Consider the following 18,761-nt stretch of genomic DNA (forward strand, 5'->3'; position numbering starts at 1 on the left):
GATAGATAGATAGATAGATAGATAGATAGATAGATAGATAGATAGATAGATAGATAGATAGATAGATAGATAGGTACATAAAGTTTATTATTATTAGACTATCATTTTAAGTGATTTATCATAATATATGATGACCTGAAATAAAAGCCATGCTTTGCAACTGTTAGTTCAGAGAACTGATAACTTTTTTATTAGTATGAGATACTCAGCCTAGATTAATTTTGAATGTGGGAAGGGAGGAAGGAAATATATAAATCAGCTTTAGACCAAGAGCTTTACTGAGAGAGCTGTCAGAGCTCAGCAGCTTCTCCTCTCTCTCTGAATATGGAGGCCCTGGAGGAAGATGAACTCTGCTTTCCTCAGCTCAACAACTCCTGCAGGAAGACGATGCACTCTTACTTGGAGGCCACACTGATTTACAGTCTGCTGTCCTTCATCACTCTGCTCACTGTGGTTCTGAACCTGCTGGTCATCATCTCTATCTCCCACTTCAGGCAGAGATGATATTTCTCTGCATGACCTAAAAATATTTTATTTGTATCCAGTTATAAACATGAAGAAATGGCTTTGAGCGAGGCATCATTTTGTTTGCTGATGAAAACATTTGCAGATTAGAACATACAGACAGTAGTTTTATCTTCATGTTTAACATATAAGTATGTGTAGAACACAAGCTTATATGTTATATATTATGGGGATTTTGAGATAATCAGCAAAAACACTATTGACAAAATGATTACTAATGATTTGTCACATATCTGGCTGCTGTAAATCCACTAACCTTCTCCTCTAGGATTAAAATGAGAAATAGAAATATACATAGATGTTTTCTTGTCTCTGCCTTTGATGAATGCATACTGGATATTTGAAAGTGCATTTACAACTGTAATGTTCTTATTTGTTTATTCATGTTGTGACAGTAGAGTTTATATGTTTTGAATTAGAACCCTTAAAAATTTTTATGTCTACAACTACTACATGTAATAATTGGTTCATTGTTGATATTGTATCTTTTCAGGCAGCTCCACACTGCCACCAACCTCCTCCTCCTCTCTCTGGCTGTCGCAGACTTCCTTGTTGGTCTCCTGCAGATGCCAGGTGAAATCCTCCTTTTCCGAGGCTGCTGGATCCTTGGTGACTTTATATGTGTTGTGAATTACTTTTTAGGTTACCTCACTGTCAGTGTTTCAGTAGGAAACATGGTACTCATATCAATTGACCGCTATATGGCAATTTGTGACCCCATGTTTTACAACACCAAAGTCACTCTGAGAAGAGTTCAATTCTGTGTTTGTCTGTGTTGGATATTTTCTGTTGTGCACAGCAGTTGGATACTGAGGGAGTTCTTAAAACAACCCGACAGGTATAACACCTGTTATGGAGAGTGTGTAGTCGTACTTACTTATCTTGAAACAGCTACAGATCTTCTTTTTACCTTTTTAGGCCCCATTGTTGTCATCACAATTTTGTATCTGAGAGTATTTGTGGTGGCTGTGTCTCAGGCTCGTGCCATGCGCTCTCACATTGCAGCTGTCACACTTCAGCGTTCAGAGACTGTGAAAGCTAAGAAATCTGAATTGAAAGCAGCCAGGACTCTTGGTGTCGTTATAGCTGCATTTCTTCTGTGCAACAGCCCATATTATTGTTTCATTGTTGCAGTTGAGAACAACTTGATTGGGACATCAGCTTCAGGCATTGAGCTTTGGTTGTTGTATTTCAACTCCTGTCTAAACCCTGTGATCTATGTTTTTTTCTATCCCTGGTTCAGAAAATCTATTAAACACATTGTTACACTTCAGATTCTGCAGCCTGGCTCCAGTGAGGCCAATTTAATGTAGAAAGAGATCGTGATGTAATTACTGAAACCAGGGGGAAATTATTCTCACGTTGTCTTAAAATACACTGAATGTACCCGTCTCAGAGTTTGCAGATTCATGTTAATTGAATCGAATTGATATCATATTCATATATACAGTAAGGAAATGTTTCATTTCTTCACAAACAATCACTCTGACCATTGTTATCCTCTTATTCAGATATGATAACCTGAGATAAAAGCCACATGTAATGTTTTACAGCTGCTAGTTCAGAGCACTTTCCAGTAACACTAACTGATAATTAGAGAAATCACCACGAATATAAAGAAGGAGAGCAACATTTGATGTCAGAGTTTATTGATACAGAATAAATATTATAGTAACATGTTATTTTTGCTACAGGATAACAGCCCTACAATCTGTCTGATCTGTCCCCTTGGTTTGAAGGTGAATGAAAACGATGTAATGTTATTGGTCATTAATCAACATCTATTGATTCTGCCTTCCACTAAACCCCCAGCATAATAAACATGTAAACAATTGTTTAGGATTGTTAGGCCTTTACAAAGTCAAAGTATAAATGTGATGATGTTACTGTTTTTTGCATAGTGATGAATTTTTACATGAATTAACCACTGATGATGGAGCATGACTGATGGATGCACAACTTCACTGCTTCACTCATTGACTGTGTCCGGACTCAGTCACTAGTTCATTCATGAAATACTCGTCATGTCACATACACTCAATAGTTTATGTTATAGCAAGAACTAAGATGAGATTTTTGACATTTATTATTACATGTGGTTCACTCCACTGTGGTATTTGTGATAAAAAAAATAGCTTGGATGATGTTGGTGTTGTGGAAATTCAGAAAATAGTTCTGCACCCATCTACTGAGCCTGGTTGAGGGAAGGTTTCTCAGTGACGATGCAGCCCATGGTGTCGATTCTAAAGGAGGGGTTGTGTTCAATTGCCTTTACTTCTGTCTCTGGATGACCCTCTCACTTTGCAATTCGGTCCAAGAGTTCCTCCCTGCTGTGCCAAAGTCACTCCAGATCAGCCTATGAACTGCTCCGTGTGACTCACAGTGCACGAGTGCAGAGTACAGAAAAATCCTCAAATCAATGTGGAGTTTGCAGAGGAAAAGGGAAACCTATTTGATAGTGTTATGCCACTAAAACTCTGTTGTGCCAGTTCACACTTAAAAAGAACTAGTTCAATGTTCCGTTCATTCAGATGAAAATTAACTAGTTCACATTCATAGTTCTTTTATTTTTTTAAATTTTGAACTAAGTTCACAGTTCCAAAAATGAACTACTTCAAGTCCATTCGTTCCTTTCCTTTTTCTTTTTATAATAAAGGCTGATATTCTTTTTCAATAGAACCTCCTTCTACCCATCCATCACCAGCCCCAAATCATAGCCAATCCTAGACTGAATTAATTATTGTACAGCACTGACATAGATATCAGTTCGATTTAAAATCAGTATATAAATATGTGTCCGAGTCCTCACTTGTTTGTTCATATAACTGCTTCAGATGCTCAAACAAACTGGCTTCAGCAGTAGCAGATGCTTCTGTATCGTCTCTACCGCTGGCACCAGCCAAGCTGAGCCGTGTCTATGGAGATGTCATGCGGTGTGCTGTAAAATTATTGTAAAACATGAGAGCGAACGCCGCTCACGTTCACGTTAATCATTTATAAACTGATTCGTTTACATAAAAAAATGAAAAAAACTCATCACCTGGGCTAGGATGAGTTACCAAGTCTACCAAATCAAAGTCCATGGTGCTGAAGAAGGGCAAGTTGGTCAACAATTTCTGCTTTTCATTATCTGGAACTAACATCCTTTCTATAACAGAACAGTCAAGAGTCTGGGGAAGTTCTTTGACTCAAACCTAAAAGACACCACTGCCATTGTATCCTGCTGCGAGTCCTGTGGCCTAGATGAAATTTGAATATGTAGATGAGGAGGGAAAGAGATAAATCAGCTGTATGACAAAGAGCTTTGCTCAAAGTGTTGTCAGACACTCAATAGTTTACGTTATGCCAGTCATTTCAGATCAGCCTATGAACTGCTCCCTGAGGCTTTCAGTGCAAAGCTGCAGAGTACAGAGAGATCCCCAAACCAATGTGGAGTTTGCATAGAAATAGGGAACCTATTTGATTGTGTAATGCCACTAAAACTGACGAGTGTCCATTTACCCTGCTAAGATATAGACATAAATGAACTTAGCCAAATATCATGTTGTTTTTGAGTTTCCTGTGACAACCACTGGTTGTGCATTATGGTGATACTTCAGTGTGGCTGGTTCCCACAAAAGATTTTGCAGGACCTTTTTCTCCATTGTCCCCAATCACAAGTCAGCCAAAGAATACTCTACATTTGGACCTTTCTAAACCTTTGAGGGCCAGCATGTATTTGACGGCATTAAAGATCTTCTTTCCAGTTGTGTCAAGGGGTATTGTGGTAAGTAGGACCCAAATGCAGCCAACACAGGGGGATGGGGTGCAGAATGTTTAATTAACAAAAGAACTTCAAAAACAGGCACAGGGAACCACAGGGGATGACAACAGGCAACAAGACCAGAACAAAGACAAACCCGGAGATGAACAGGACGTGAACAGCTTGGAGACAAACCAGACATGAACAGGAGACGTGAACCGATGAAGACAAACCCAGAAATCAACAGACCAACCAACACAGACAAAGGGGAGCACAAAGACTATATAGACAAGGGAGGCGAGGGTGATTGAAACAGGTGAAACACATTAGGGCGGGGCAGACAATCACCACACAAACAAGACCAAGACAGGAAGCAAAACACTGAGACACACAAGGAAACCTTATTACAAAATAAAACAGGAAGTGAAAAAGTCCAAAACATAACTAACAAAAAGTGTCTGCCATAGCAAACCATGACAAGTGGTCCAGGGCTGACCCTTCCTTCTGCTGTCCCGACAAGGTGGAGGTTGACGCCAGTGCTGCAGGCACAGCAGCTGAACTACGTTGTAGCTGTGGTTGGTGTAGACCATCAGCTTGTCCCACAAGATTCAAAAGCACCAGACAAAATATTTAACAGAAAAGACATTTTGCTGCCGCTACAACACTGAAACTCTGTATTGGTGACATTCAGTCACTATGTGGTGGGTCCTATTGATGAAAGTGTTCATGATGAAAAATATTTCAGCAGTCTTGAGCAGTTGACCGCCATGATTTTTCTTTTTTGTTGTCATCTTTTTATTTGGATAGATAGATAGATAGATAGATAGATAGATAGATAGATAGATAGATAGATAGATAGATAGATAGATAGATAAAGTTTATTATTATTAGTGCCATGGGTGCTCAGCTCCGAGGCATCTATTAATATTCTCCTTCGGGTTTATTATTCTTCCGCCAAATTTTGGCGCGTAACTCGTCCTGCAGCTTTGAGAAAACCCCGGTAATATATACATCAAAACGTGCGTCTTGATCCCGAAAGAGGTGCTATGACTTTTGGTGTTAAAATTCCAATTTTTCCCAAAGTTATTCCCAAAAAACTGGGAATAAATAATGCATTAGAAATGCATTGGAATTTTCTTTAGAAACCCACCTTTTTTCTACAAAATTGCACCTTTTTTCGGAGTCATCCAGCTCTCTCATACCTGCACGTAGAAATGTGATTCAAACTATAAAACGGAGGAAAACTTCTGCTCTCTCAAAAAGACAGGAACTGTTTTTATATAACATGTAAACTTTTCAAACTGTGAGCACTCAAAGGAGGAGTGCAAATCACTTTTTCTTCAAAGTTAGAGTGAAAGCGTCAGTTGGCTAGAGTGCGTGAAGCAGTAAAAAATAACCTTTATTTTTATTTTTAAATCGAGCTCGCGGCCAAACCGTAAAAAGGAGACAAATAATTCTTTCTGAAAATGTAGACATAGTTGTTGGGATTCATAAAATGTAACTTTGACTGGCAGGGTCTGCACAAAATTTAAACGGGGGTGCGGAGTCCGGCAGCAATACCTGTCTCACTCTCATTGACACCTAATGTAATCGTCTTTTTTTTTCAAAAGAATCTCTCTCTGTCTTCGCACTGAGCTTCCTCACTCATTTTAAGGAATATCTGAATAAAATAGAGACTGTAGAAACTTCTGGCTTCAGTGTCTGTCACGGTCTTTTCGGTTTATGAAAAGAAGTAACGGTTTTCTCATAATTTGCAGTTGTTTGAAGCCATGTAGAAGCCAAATTCTGGGCAGATTTTCACATTGCCATGGGAACGGCAGCTCCTAACCTGCGTGCGTGCGTGCGTGCGTGCGTGCGTGCGTGCGTGCGTGCGCCTAGCAACCAAATAACCAACTCTCCAAGCTCCGCTAGCTTTACATTAGCCGCATGTTAGGTCTTAAATTACATTTAGTTAGGTCTTAAATATGTAAGTCCATTTACTGCTTCCTTCGTTGCTTTTTGTTTTGTTTTGTTAAATGAGTGAATGAAGTTGTGACGGTCTCCGCTGAGACAGAGGAGAGGAGAAGCTACTAGCCCTCTCTCGTTGTCACTTCTAGTCGCGTTGCTCTCCTCCCCAGTAATGTTAAATTTAGCACAGAAAAAAACATAATAGTGGTAATTTAAATAGCGCTTCATGGGATTTATTAACCTTCAGGGGTCCCTCTGTCCTTTTTTGGACATTTTCTTCACTTTTCTTTTTTGATTTGCTGATCATTTTGGCTGTGTTACAGCTGAAGGTATGGATTTCTGCAAGAAAGTGTCTTTTTTTACATATTTTTAAAATCTAATGTCAGTTACTGTTACAGGTCTATTATACACTGGTAACACATTTTGTTCCCTCTGGGGTTCCTTGCGTCCAAAAAAGGACACACAAAGAAAATGCTATAAAATCATCATATATCAATATTTTTTTCTGCTTTTTTTGCATAAATCTCTTAAACCACTTCAGTTCTGCTCAAACCTACAAAATGTTTATTAGTTTTTGGGATTTTAACCCTTTAAATGCTAGTTTGAAGACATGTTGCCTCTTGTTTTATTAAAAAAAACAACACAGAATATGAGATATTTCCCACATAATACATGATGGAGGGATGTGACATTGTCTTTTATATCAAGACATTTCTCAAAACCAGAGTATGATCAGGGTGACTTTTGAACACTGGAAATAAATCATGTACTCATCCCGGCAGTAGCCCCCGTGGCACTCAAAATTTCCCTGGAATTTTCTAGTTATTATTCGAATTATCATTTTAAGTGATTTATCATAATATATGATGACCTGAAATAAAAGCCATGCTTTGCAACTGTTAGTTCAGAGAACTGGTAACTTTTTTATTAGTATGAGATACTCAGCCTAGATGAATTTTGAATGTGGGAGGGGAGGAAGGAAAGATATAAATCAGCTGTATGACCAAGAGCTTTACTGAGAGAGCTGTCAGAGCTCAGCAGCTTCTCCTCTCTCTGAATATGGAGGCCCTGGAGGAAGATGAACTCTGCTTTCCTCAGCTCAACAACTCCTGCAGGAAGACGATGCACTCTTACTTGGAAGCCACACTGATTTACAGTCTGCTGTCCTTCATCACTCTGCTCACTGTGGTTCTGAACCTGCTGGTCATCATCTCTATCTCCCACTTCAGGCAGAGATGATATTTCTCTGCATGACCTAAAAATATTTTATTTGTATCCAGTTAGAAACATGATGAAATGGCTTTGAGCATTATTTTGTTTGCAAATGAAAACATTTGCAGAATAGAACATACAGACAGTAGTTTTATCTTCATGTTTAACATATAAGTATGTGTAGAACACAAGCTTATATGTTTATCATTGTTACTTTGAAAGCTAATGATCAGTATGATTATGGGGATTTTGAGATAGTCAGCAAACACACTATTGAAAAAATGATTGCTAATGATTTGTCACATATCTGGCTGCTGTACATCCACTAACCTTCTCCTCTAGGATCAAAATGATACGTAGAAATATACATAGATGTTTTCTTGTTTCAGCCTATGATGAATGCATACTGGATATTTGAAAGTGCTTATATGACTGATGCTGTGATATAGCTTCAGTACAGGTCATACATTTAGTATTATAACTTTGAATAACACTTATTTCTACAACTGCTAGATCTAACATTGTGTTCATTGTTGATATTCTCTCATTTCAGGCAGCTCCACACCACCACCAACCTCCTCCTCCTCTCTCTGGCTGTCGCAGACTTCCTTGTTGGTCTCCTGCAGATGCCAGGTGAAATCCTCCTTTTCCCAGGCTGCTGGATCCTTGGTGACTTTATGTGTGTTGTGAATTACTTTTTAGGTTACCTCACTGTTGGTGTTTCAGTAGGAAGCATGGTGCTCATATCAATTGACCGCTATATGGCAATTTGTGACTCCATGTTTTACAACACCAAAGTCACTCTGAGAAGAGTTCAATACTGTGTTTATCTGTGTTGGATATTTTCTGCTGTTCACAGCACTTGGATACTGAGGGAGTTCTTAAAACAACCCGACAGGTATAACACCTGTTATGGAGAGTGTGTAGTCGTACTTACTTATCTTGAAACAGCTACAGATCTTCTTTTTGCATTTTTAGGCCCCATTGTTGTCATCACAATTTTGTATCTGAGAGTATTTGTGGTGGCTGTGTCTCAGGCTCGTGCCATGCGCTCTCACATTGCAGCTGTCACACTTCAGCGTTCAGAGACTGTGAAAGCTAAGAAATCTGAATTGAAAGCAGCCAGGACTCTTGGTGTCGTTATAGCTGCATTTCTTCTGTGCAACAGCCCATATTATTGTTTCATTGTTGCGATTGAGAACAACTTGATTGGTGCATCAACTGCAGGCATTGAGATTTGGCTGGTGTATTTCAACTCCTGTGTAAACCCTGTGATCTATGTTTTTTTCTACCCCTGGTTCAGAAAATCTATTAAACACATTGTTACATTTCAAATTCTGCAGCCGGGCTCCAGTGAGGCCAATTTAATGTAGAAAGAGACCATGATGTATTTACTGAAACCGGTTATTTTTCTGTGTGGGGGAAATTATTCCTATACTATCTTAAATACACTCAATCAACACAGCTCTGCAGAATAATTTTTTTTTAAACTTGAAAAATTGCTGTATGTTAATCGAATAGAAATTAAAAATCTGTCTGTACTAGACATTGTTTTTTGGAAAACTTGTGAATCTTATATTCAGAGCAACATGTGTTTCCTGTAAGTAAAGGGACTAAAGGCTCAGTGTAGCAGGTTATATAAGTTTTATGATGTAAATGACTTGGTTGATCATCTTTATATTTTATGTTCATTTTTTCAGATTGCATTCCTCCCAGTAAGGCTAGGTCAAGGTGGCAGTCAGATCCCTCACATTGGGTAAATGAGGATGCTTGCCAACAAAAAAGAGAATGTAGAAGAGCAGAACGTAGGTGGATTAAAACAAACCTACAAGTCCATCTCCTTCAGATGAGAGTTATTGTCTGTTTATAATCTATTAATCAAAAAGACCTACCTTGTAAACCCTATGTTTGGCATTGGTTGTTAATCAATGATCAGAAATGAATGAAATATTAATATCAAAAATATGAATATGAAAAAATATTTTAAAAATGAATTAAAGTTCCTTGGAGGCACCACCCTGAGACAGGATAGTCAATGTTGGTTCAGTCTCAAATTGTTATTATTAATCTGGAACTCAAATCAATTATTAACTTAATAACTATAACCAACATTACCACAACAAAAGTAAGTAAAAGTTGAAGGATTGAAGTTCCACTGACCATATGCTGGCAATATTCACAATTGTGCAAGATTAAATACACCAGTGGTTCTACTTAAATACATTTATTTACAATGCAAAATAAAAACACTCAATGTCTCATCTAAGTATACAGAGGAATGTGTGTGTGTGTCTGTGTATAGGTGTGTGTTTGTATCTGTTGGGACACAGACAAAAGGAATGCTAATTCAAAATGGTCGCTGTGACCACACGGCCTAAACCTGAAAGAGTACCACAACATGGCAGTAAACAGAGGGAACAACTCAAAGTGGCTGCCGAGACCACATGGTGTGTGGGGGAGGGAGACAGTGAGTTTCTCTGTTAGCCTAGTTCATGTAGTGTCAAGGTGCCAAATTAGAGGCAGAAAGTTAGCTGCAAACAGGCCCGAGAACTGGAATATGCTACAGGTATGTGTGTGAATATACAAGTAACAAATTAACAGTGTCACAAACTACAACCTAAGCAACATTACAACCATCAAGCTCAGTGGATACATTCACCAAACATATATATATTCATCGACAAAGGTTAAGAGTCCTGTTCTGAGCAGTCCTGAGCTATGCTGTGCTTGGTGAAGCTATGCCCAGTCAGTTAGTGTTACCCAGTCCTTGGAACAAAGAAAGGTCCTTTCCAGTGTTGCTTGTAAAGTGCAGTGAGTTTGTGTCGCTCCCTGATGGAGTGAAGTTCTGTCTGGCTGTGTGGCTTCTGCCTCAAAGGTTTCAGCCTCCTCTGTTGAGGGTTGTGACAAGTTTTCAACATATTTTGTTGAGAAGGTTAAGGGTATCAAAGTCTCCATAACACACCCTAGCCAATGTACATTCAGATGCTTCCTTCACATTTTTGAGTGACTTTACCCCTTTCTCTCACACATGCCTTAACATTCTTGCCCACAGATTTTTCAAGGTATTGACAGTGACGGCCCCATATCTCCTCCTAATTGTAAATTAGTCTCCGACCTCTGGATTGTTCTGAGACGATCTCAATCAGGTATTCGGCCTCCTTTAAAGAACCTGGCCTTGATCCAACATTCCCTGAGAATTACAGACCAATTTCTAAGTTTCTTTTTGTTGCAAATATCATTGAAAAGGTTGTTGCGGAACAGGTACTAGAAATAGTGGAAGCTAACAACATTTTTGACTCATTTCAATCTGGTTTTCATCAGCTGCAGAGCACAGAAACTGCTCTGCTGAAAGTCACCAATAATATTCTTATGAATGCAGATTCTGGCCAGGACTCCATTTTAGTTTGTTAGACTTGTCTGTTGCCTTTTCTACAGTTGATCATACCAGCTTGCTGGATGAACTAAAGCAATGGTTTAGCATAGATGTTACTGCCCTCAGATGGTTTTCTTCATATCTTACAGAGAGATCTTTCAAGATAGCCATTAATGATTTTGTGTTGTTGTCGGCTCATATATCGTGTGGGGTTCCACAAGGCTCCATCCTTGGACCCATTTTGTTCACCTTGTGCTTCCCCTTAGTCATATTATAAGCTAGTTTGAAATCATTGCCTGCCATAGTTATACAGATGATACCCAACTTTATGTATTGTTTAAATCTGACGATCTTAAAAATCTGGCTATTCTGCACTGTTGCCTTACTGCTATCAAAGACTAGATGTCATTCAATTTTCTACAACTGAATTCGGACAAAACAGAAATCCTGGTCATTGGCCCAGATCAAGTCTAAAAAGGACATTAGTCCACACATCAGACATTTAGCAGGGAATACAAAACCACCAGCGGGAAATCTTGGTGTTGTGTTTGATCTGAACTTGACTTTTGACCATCACATTAGGAAATAGGTTCAGTTTTGTTTTTCGAAACTCAGAAATATTGCCAAAATCAGTTCAGCATTGCCCAAAAGCATCGCAAAGCAAATCATTCATGACTTTATCTCTTCTCGCCTGGATTGTTGTAACTCCCCATTTTCTTGTTTAACTGAGTCTGCAATTTCACCCCCTTTCTGACCCAACTTCATTGACTTAGAAAGGTTACTTAGGTAACTAAGGTAATTTAGGTTACTTTGTAACTGCTGTTTTGAAAAGGGCCCTATTAATAAAGTTTATCACTGTTAGAATGATCATTTTACGTGATTTCTCATAGTATGTGATAACCTGAAATAAAAGCCATTACGTCATGCTTTGCAACTGCTGGTTGAGAGAACTGGTAACTTTATTATTAGTATGACACACTCAGCCTAGATGAATTTTGAATATGTAGGGGAGGAAGGAATGAGATAAATCAGCTGTTTGACAAAGAGCTTTTACTCAGAGAGCTGTCGGAGCTTAGCAGCTTCTCCTCTCTCTCTGAATATGGAGGCCCTGGAGGAAGATGAGCTCTGCTTACCCCAACTCAACAATTCCTGCTGGAAAATGATGCACTCTCACTTGGAGGCTACTCTCATTTGCAGTCTGCTGTCCTGCATCACTCTGCTCACTGTGGTTCTGAACCTGCTGGTCATCATCTCTATCTCCCACTTCAGGCAGAGAAAGAATATCTCTGCATGGCCTAAAATTGTTTATTTCTGTGGTTGGATTTACAAGCCAATAACAGATATTGTTACTTTTAAAATTTACTAAATCATTATTATTAAATCATAACTATGATTATGGTGCTTTTGAAATAGTCAGCAAAAATAAGATTGATAAAAGGATTAAATTGACATATATCAGACTATACTGGATTATCCACTAACCCTCTGCTCTTGGATATAATAATACATATAAATAATACATTATTGTTTCGGTCTTTGATGGATGCATACTCGTTATTTGAAAATACTTACATGATGCCTTGATATATCTTCAGTACAGTTAATACATTTAAAGTTATAACTTTTAATGATACTTATTTGTACAACTACTACATGTAATAATGGGTTTATTGTTGATATTCTCTCATTTCAGGCAGCTCCACACCTCCACCAACCTCCTCCTACTCTCTCTGGCTGTTGCAGACTTCCTTGTGGGTTTACTGCAAATGCCAGCCGCTATTCTTATCTTCCGAGGCTGCTGGATCCTGGGTGACTTTATGTGTGGTGTGATATATTTGTTAGGTTACATCATTGTCAGTGTTTCAGTAGGAAACATGGTCCTCATATCAATTGACCGCTATGTAGTAATTTGTGACCCCATGTTTTACTCCACCAAAGTCACTCTGAGAAGAGTTCAATACTGTGTTTGTCTGTGTTGGATATTTTCTGTTGTGCACAGCAGTTGGATAATGAAAGATTTCTTAAAACAACCAGAGAACTATAAAATCTGTCGTGGAGAGTGTGTTGTCACAAGTTCTTATGCTGAAGGAATTGTTGATCTTGTTGTGACCTTTTTAGGCCCCATTTTAATCATTATACTTCTGTATCTGAGAGTCTTTGTGGTGGCTGTGTCTCAGGCTCGTGCCATGCGCTCTCACATTACAGCTGTCACATTTCAGCGTTCAGAGACTGTGAAAGCTACGAAATCTGAAATGAAAGCAGCCAGGACTCTTGGTGTCGTAGTACTTGTGTTTCTTCTGTGCTCCTGCCCATATTATTCTTTTGCTGTTGCAGCTGTGAACGATTTGGTCGGGGCGACTTCTTCAGGCACTGAGATTTGGTTGTTGTATTTCAACTCCTGTCTAAACCCTGTGATCTATGTTTTTTTTTACCCCTGGTTCAGAAAATCTATTAAACACATTATTACACTTCAGATTCTGCAGCCTGGCTCCAGTGAGGCCAATTTAATGTAGAAAGAGATCGTGATGGATTTACTGAAACCGGTTATTTTTCTGCGAGCGGGAAATTATTCTCGCTTTGTCGTAAAATACACTGAATGTACCCGTCTCATAGTCTGCAGATTACTGTTGATCAAATAGAATTGACATTATGTTCATATATACAGTGAGGAAATGTTTCATTACTTCACAAATAATTACTCGGACCATTGTTATCCCCTTATTTAGATATAACCTGAGATAAAAGCCACATATGTCATGTTTTACAGCTGCTAGTTCAGAGCACTGACACCCATTTTATTCCAGTTCAAGCACAAGTCACTTGCTTTCACTGACTGAGAAACAGTGTTTTGTTTTTTAATAAATAAATGTAAATTTTGTTCTCAATTTGTTCTCTTCTTTACATAAATCATATGGAATCAACAAGAGTATTGATCAATTTCAGGACCGATAAGCACTAATAATAACAGAGGCTGCATAGATAAAATCCATGTTGCCCATTGTAATCCTAAAACATTACAGTATTATAATATTACACTTCCCTCTGTAATTGGCAAATGTTCTAGGGGATACTTGTGGAGCTGCCTTAATTCCAGTTACACGAGCTGTAAATTTTTTTTTTTTTACCATAAAACAATTCCAGTAACACAAACACACAATTGGAGAAACCACTGTCAGGACTGTCAGGGTTTGTAGGAGTTTGAGGGGTAAGGGTGGACTCAAATGCAGCCAACACTTGGGAGACAGTGCACAGAGGTTTATTAAAACAGAACAACAGGTAACATGAACAGGTAACAAGAATAGAATGAAGACAAACCAGACTTGAACAGCTTGAACCACGGAGGAACAGATAACGCGACCAGACGAAGACAAACCCAGAGATAAACAGAAAGACAACAGACGAACTGACAATGACAAAGGGGACCACAAAGACTATATAGACAAAGGACACAAGGGTGATTGCACACAGGTGAAATACATTAGGGCAGGGCAGACAATCACCACACAGAAACAGGACCAAGACGGGAAGCAAAACAATGAGACACAGAAGGAACCTAATTACAAAATAGTCCAAACAAAACTAGCAAAAGGTGTCTGCCATAGTAAACCATGACAACCACCACAGATATAAAGAAGGAGAACAGCATTTGACGTCAGAGTTTATTGATACTGAATAAATATCATAGTAACCTAGTGCGTTAACCTCTGTCTCTGGATGACCCTCTCATTTAGCAGATGCGTCTGTATCGTCTCTACCGCTGGCACCAGCCAAGCTGAGCCGTGTCTATGAAGATGTCATGCGGCGTCCTGTAAAACTATCGTAAAACGTGACAGTGAACGCCGCTCACGTTCATGTTAATCATTTGTAAACTGATTTGTTTAATATAAAAAAAAAACTCATCACCTGGGCTAGGATGAGTTTTAAGTCCACCAAGTCAAGGTCAATGGTGCTGAAGAAGGGCAAGTTAGTAGACAATTTCTGCTTTTCATTATCCGGAACTAACATCCTCTCTTTAACAGAACAATCAAGAGTCTCTGGAAGTTCTTTGACTCAAACCAAAAGACACTACTGCCATTCTATCCAGCTGCAAGTCCTGTGGTCTCTGCTGGTTTACGTGGTTCCACTAATAAAAGTTGAAGATCACAGGTTTTCGCGCAAGTGGACAGGGCTCCTCTGCAGACTCAGCTGCGCAGGTTAATATGTCGTGAGGGGTTCCACAAAGCTCCATCCTTGGTCCCATTTTGTTTACTTTGTGCTTCCCCTTGGTAATATTATGAGCTAGTTATAAATGGTTGCCTACTATAATTGTACAGATGATACCCAACTTTATGTATCGTTTAAGTCTAATATATTTAAAAATCTGGGCATTCTGCACTGTTGCCTTACTGCTATCAAAGACTAGATGTCACTAAATTTTATACAACTAAATTCGGACAAAACAGAAATCCTGGTCTTTGGCCCAGATCAAGTCTCAAAGGACATTAGTCCACACCTCAGACATTTAGCAGGGAATACAAAACCACCTGCAAGGAATCTTGGTGTTGTGTTTGGTCTGAACTTGACTTTTGACCATCACATTAAGAGATAGGTTCAGATTAGTTTTTTGAAACTCAGGCATATTGCCAAAATCAGTTCAGCATTGCCCAAGAGTATCGCAGAGCAAATCATCCATGACTTTATCTCTCATAGCTTGGATTTTTGTAACTCCCTATTGTTTTGTTTAACTGAGTCTGCAATTTCATCCCCTTTCTGACCCAACTTCATTGAGTCAGAAAGGTTACTTCGGTAATTATGGTAATTTGGGTTACTTTGTAACTTCTGTTTTGAATAGTGCTCTATAAATAAAGTTTATTATTATTGTAATTATCAGTTCATGGGATTTATCATATTATGAGATAAACTGAAATAAAAGCCATTACGTCATGCTTTGCAACTATTGGTTGAGAGAACTGGTAACTTATTCATTAGTTTAACACACTCAGCCTAGATGAAATTTGAATATGTAGGGGAGGAAGGAAGGAGATAAATCAGCAGTATGACAAAGAGCTTTACTTAGAGAGCTATCAGAGTTTAGCAGCTTCTCCTCTCTCTCAGAATATGGAGGCCCTGGAGGAAGATGAGCTCTGCTTACCCCAACTCAACAATTCCTGCTGGAAGATGATGCACTCTCACTTGGAGGCTACTCTCATTTGCAGTCTGCTGTCCTGCATCACTCTGCTCACTGTGGTTCTGAACCTGCTGGTCATCATCTCTATCTCCCACTTCAGGCAGAGAAAGAATTTCTCTGCATTGCCTAAAATTGTTTATTTTTGTGGTTGGATTTACAGGTTCTGGTTAGATACATGATGAAATGGCTTTGAGCTAGGCAACATGTGTCATTAAGGTCTTTGATGAAAACCTTAGCAGATAGAAGATATTATGTATTTTAAAATCTACTAAATCAATATTATTAAATCATAATTATGATTGTGGTGCTTTTGAAATAGTCATCAAAAATAAGATTGATAAAAAGAATAATTTGACATATATCAGACTATACTGCATATCCACTATCCCTCTGCTCTTGGATATAAATAATACATAGAAATAATACATTATTGTTTTGAGCTTTGATGAATGTATACTGGTTATTTGAAAATGCTTATATGACTGATGCTGTGATATATCTTCAGTACAGTTCATACATTTAGAATTATAACCTTGAATAACACTTATTTCTACAAGTATTACATGTAATAATGGGTTCATTGTTGATATTCTCTCATTTCAGGCAGCTCCACACCACCACCAACCTCCTCCTCCTCTCTCTGGCTGTCGCAGACTTCCTGGTGGGTTTCCTGGAGATGCCAGCCGCTATTCTTATCTTCCGAGGCTGCTGGATCCTGGGTGACTTTATGTGTGGTGTGATTTACTGGTTAGGTTACATTGTTGTCAGTGTTTCAGTAGGAAACATGGTGCTCATATCAATTGACCGTTATATGGCAATTTGTGACCCCATGTTTTACTCCACCAAAGTCACTCTGAGAAGAGTTCAACTATGTGTTTGTCTGTGTTGGATATTTTCTGCTCTGCACAGCAGTTGGATAATGAGAGATTTCTTAAAACAACCGAACAGGTTTAAACTCTGTCTTGGAGAGTGTGTAGTCACAAGTTCTTATGTTGAAGGAATTGTTGATCTTGTTGTGACCTTTTTAGGCCCCATTTTAATCATTACACTTTTGTATATGAGAGTCTTTGTGGTGGCTGTGTCTCAGGCTCGTGCCATGCGCTCTCACATTGCAGCTGTCACACTTCAACGTTCAGAGACTGTGAAAGCTACGAGATCTGAGATTAAAGCAGCCAGGACTCTTGGTGTTGTAGTAGTTGTCTTTATTCTGTGCTGCTGTCCATTTTATAGTTTTGCTGTTGCAGCTGTGAACAATTCGGTTGGGACATCATCTTCAGCCTTCGAGCTTTGGCTGTTGTATTTCAACTCCTGTCTAAACCCTGTGATCTATGTATTTTTCTACCCCTGGTTCAGACAAGCTATTAAATACATTATTACACTTCAGATTCTGCAGCCTGGCTCCAGTGAGGCCAATTTAATGTAGAAATAGACCGTGATGGATTTACTGAAACCGGTTATTTTTCTGTGAGGGGGAAATTATTCCTACATTATCTTCAATACAGTCAGTCCACAAAATTGCTGTATCTTTATCGAATATGAATTTGCATATATATCTGTCTGTACTAGACAATGTTGTTTGGTTGTGATTACACATGTACATTCTGTCTGATCTGGCTACAAATCATACAGGTCATTCCATTTGAATGAAAATCGTCTTAGGGAAAAAACATTGCCGTTGTTGGAGGGAAAACGCGTGAATCCTATAATCAGGGCAACATTTGTTTCCAGTAACTAAAGGGACTAAAGGCTCAGTGTAGCAGGTTAAATAAGTTATTTCTATTTGAGGGGGAAATCATTCTTACATTGTCTTCAACACACTCAATCTACACCACTCAAAGTCTGGAGAATCAATAAAAACATGGGCAAAACATCTGTACAAATTAAAGGGTAAAACTTGCTCTGAATAGGAAGCAGATTTCAGGGTGTATTAGAATGCCTGAGCGGCCATAGAAGGTAAAATGAGGAGATAGGGTGATGTTTCAGCAAGAAACTTTTTTTTTTCCAATTTCATATAGCACCGTGCACAATGTCGTCTGTCCATCACCTTCCGGCCCAACAAAATGAACAGACTGAGAGGCAAATTGAGTGGATCTTATTGTGACCTTTTTGGGCCCCATTTTAGTCATTATACTTCTGTATAGGAGAGTATTTTCAGTGGCTGTGTCCCAGGCTTGTCCCATGCGCTCTCACATTACAGCTGTCACACTTCAGCGTTCAGAGAATGTGGAAGCTAAGAGATCTGAAATGAAAGCAGCCAGGACTCTCTGTGTTGTAGTAGTTGTGTTTCTTCTGTGAAATAGTCCATACTATTGTGTTGAACAAGTCGATATGGGAGTCATCTGCCGCCATTGAGATTTGGCTGTTGTATTTCAACTCCTGTCTAAACCATGTGATCTATGTTTTTTTCTATCCCTGGTTCAGAAAATCTATTAAATACATTATTACACTTCAGATACTGCAGCCTGGCTCCAGTGAGGCCAATTTAATGTAGAAAGAGACTGATCAAAATCCGCTGTTGGTGGGGGAACTTGTGAATGTTATTATCATGGCATGGTGTGTATCCAGTAACACCTGGATACCTATGGGGATACCTGCTGAATCTTAGATCTGAATAGGAGTCAGATTAAAGGGTACAGTACGGAAATCGGCTGAATTTCATGATTTCAATCACAATCACTCTGACCACTGATTTCCACTTATGTTACTAGGATATGATGATGAGATAAAAGCTATGTGTGTCATGTTTTGTAGCTGCTAGTTCAGAGCACTGACACCCTCTTTTTCCAGTTCAAGGA

At 38.8% G+C, this 18,761-nt stretch overlaps 4 protein-coding genes across 4 annotated transcripts; all 4 read left to right on the forward strand.

Moving 5' to 3' along the window:
- Positions 1 to 324: 324 nt before the first annotated feature.
- Positions 325 to 1,838, forward strand: LOC130177886 (trace amine-associated receptor 13c-like). Its single transcript, XM_056389881.1, has 2 exons — positions 325 to 494; positions 1,019 to 1,838. The coding sequence occupies exons 1-2, from the start codon at positions 325 to 327 to the stop codon at positions 1,836 to 1,838; spliced, it is 990 nt and encodes a 329-aa protein (XP_056245856.1).
- A 5,435-nt stretch (positions 1,839 to 7,273) lies between these two features.
- On the forward strand, positions 7,274 to 8,799 carry LOC130178134 (trace amine-associated receptor 13c-like). Its single transcript, XM_056390270.1, has 2 exons — positions 7,274 to 7,443; positions 7,980 to 8,799. Exons 1-2 carry the CDS (start codon positions 7,274 to 7,276, stop codon positions 8,797 to 8,799), a joined length of 990 nt encoding a protein of 329 aa, XP_056246245.1.
- Positions 8,800 to 11,898: 3,099 nt separating this feature from the next.
- On the forward strand, positions 11,899 to 13,312 carry LOC130177637 (trace amine-associated receptor 13c-like). The gene is made up of 2 exons (XM_056389532.1): positions 11,899 to 12,068; positions 12,493 to 13,312. The coding sequence occupies exons 1-2, from the start codon at positions 11,899 to 11,901 to the stop codon at positions 13,310 to 13,312; spliced, it is 990 nt and encodes a 329-aa protein (XP_056245507.1).
- Positions 13,313 to 15,896: 2,584 nt separating this feature from the next.
- LOC130177639 (trace amine-associated receptor 13c-like) lies at positions 15,897 to 17,389 on the forward strand. The gene is made up of 2 exons (XM_056389533.1): positions 15,897 to 16,066; positions 16,570 to 17,389. The coding sequence occupies exons 1-2, from the start codon at positions 15,897 to 15,899 to the stop codon at positions 17,387 to 17,389; spliced, it is 990 nt and encodes a 329-aa protein (XP_056245508.1).
- Positions 17,390 to 18,761: the final 1,372 nt, after the last annotated feature.

This window comes from Seriola aureovittata, chromosome 11 (genome assembly GCF_021018895.1).
Source record: "Seriola aureovittata isolate HTS-2021-v1 ecotype China chromosome 11, ASM2101889v1, whole genome shotgun sequence".
Classification (NCBI taxonomy): Eukaryota; Metazoa; Chordata; class Actinopteri; order Carangiformes; family Carangidae; genus Seriola; species Seriola aureovittata.

Coding starts and splice junctions, on each gene's coding strand:
- LOC130177886 (XM_056389881.1), top strand. CDS start 325: ATGGAGGCCCTGGAGGAAGATGAACTCTGCTTTCCTCAGCTCAACAAC. Junction 495..1,018: donor ATCTCTATCTCCCACTTCAG/GCAGAGATGATA, acceptor GTATCTTTTCAG/GCAGCTCCACACTGCCACCA.
- LOC130178134 (XM_056390270.1), top strand. CDS start 7,274: ATGGAGGCCCTGGAGGAAGATGAACTCTGCTTTCCTCAGCTCAACAAC. Junction 7,444..7,979: donor ATCTCTATCTCCCACTTCAG/GCAGAGATGATA, acceptor CTCTCATTTCAG/GCAGCTCCACACCACCACCA.
- LOC130177637 (XM_056389532.1), top strand. CDS start 11,899: ATGGAGGCCCTGGAGGAAGATGAGCTCTGCTTACCCCAACTCAACAAT. Junction 12,069..12,492: donor ATCTCTATCTCCCACTTCAG/GCAGAGAAAGAA, acceptor CTCTCATTTCAG/GCAGCTCCACACCTCCACCA.
- LOC130177639 (XM_056389533.1), top strand. CDS start 15,897: ATGGAGGCCCTGGAGGAAGATGAGCTCTGCTTACCCCAACTCAACAAT. Junction 16,067..16,569: donor ATCTCTATCTCCCACTTCAG/GCAGAGAAAGAA, acceptor CTCTCATTTCAG/GCAGCTCCACACCACCACCA.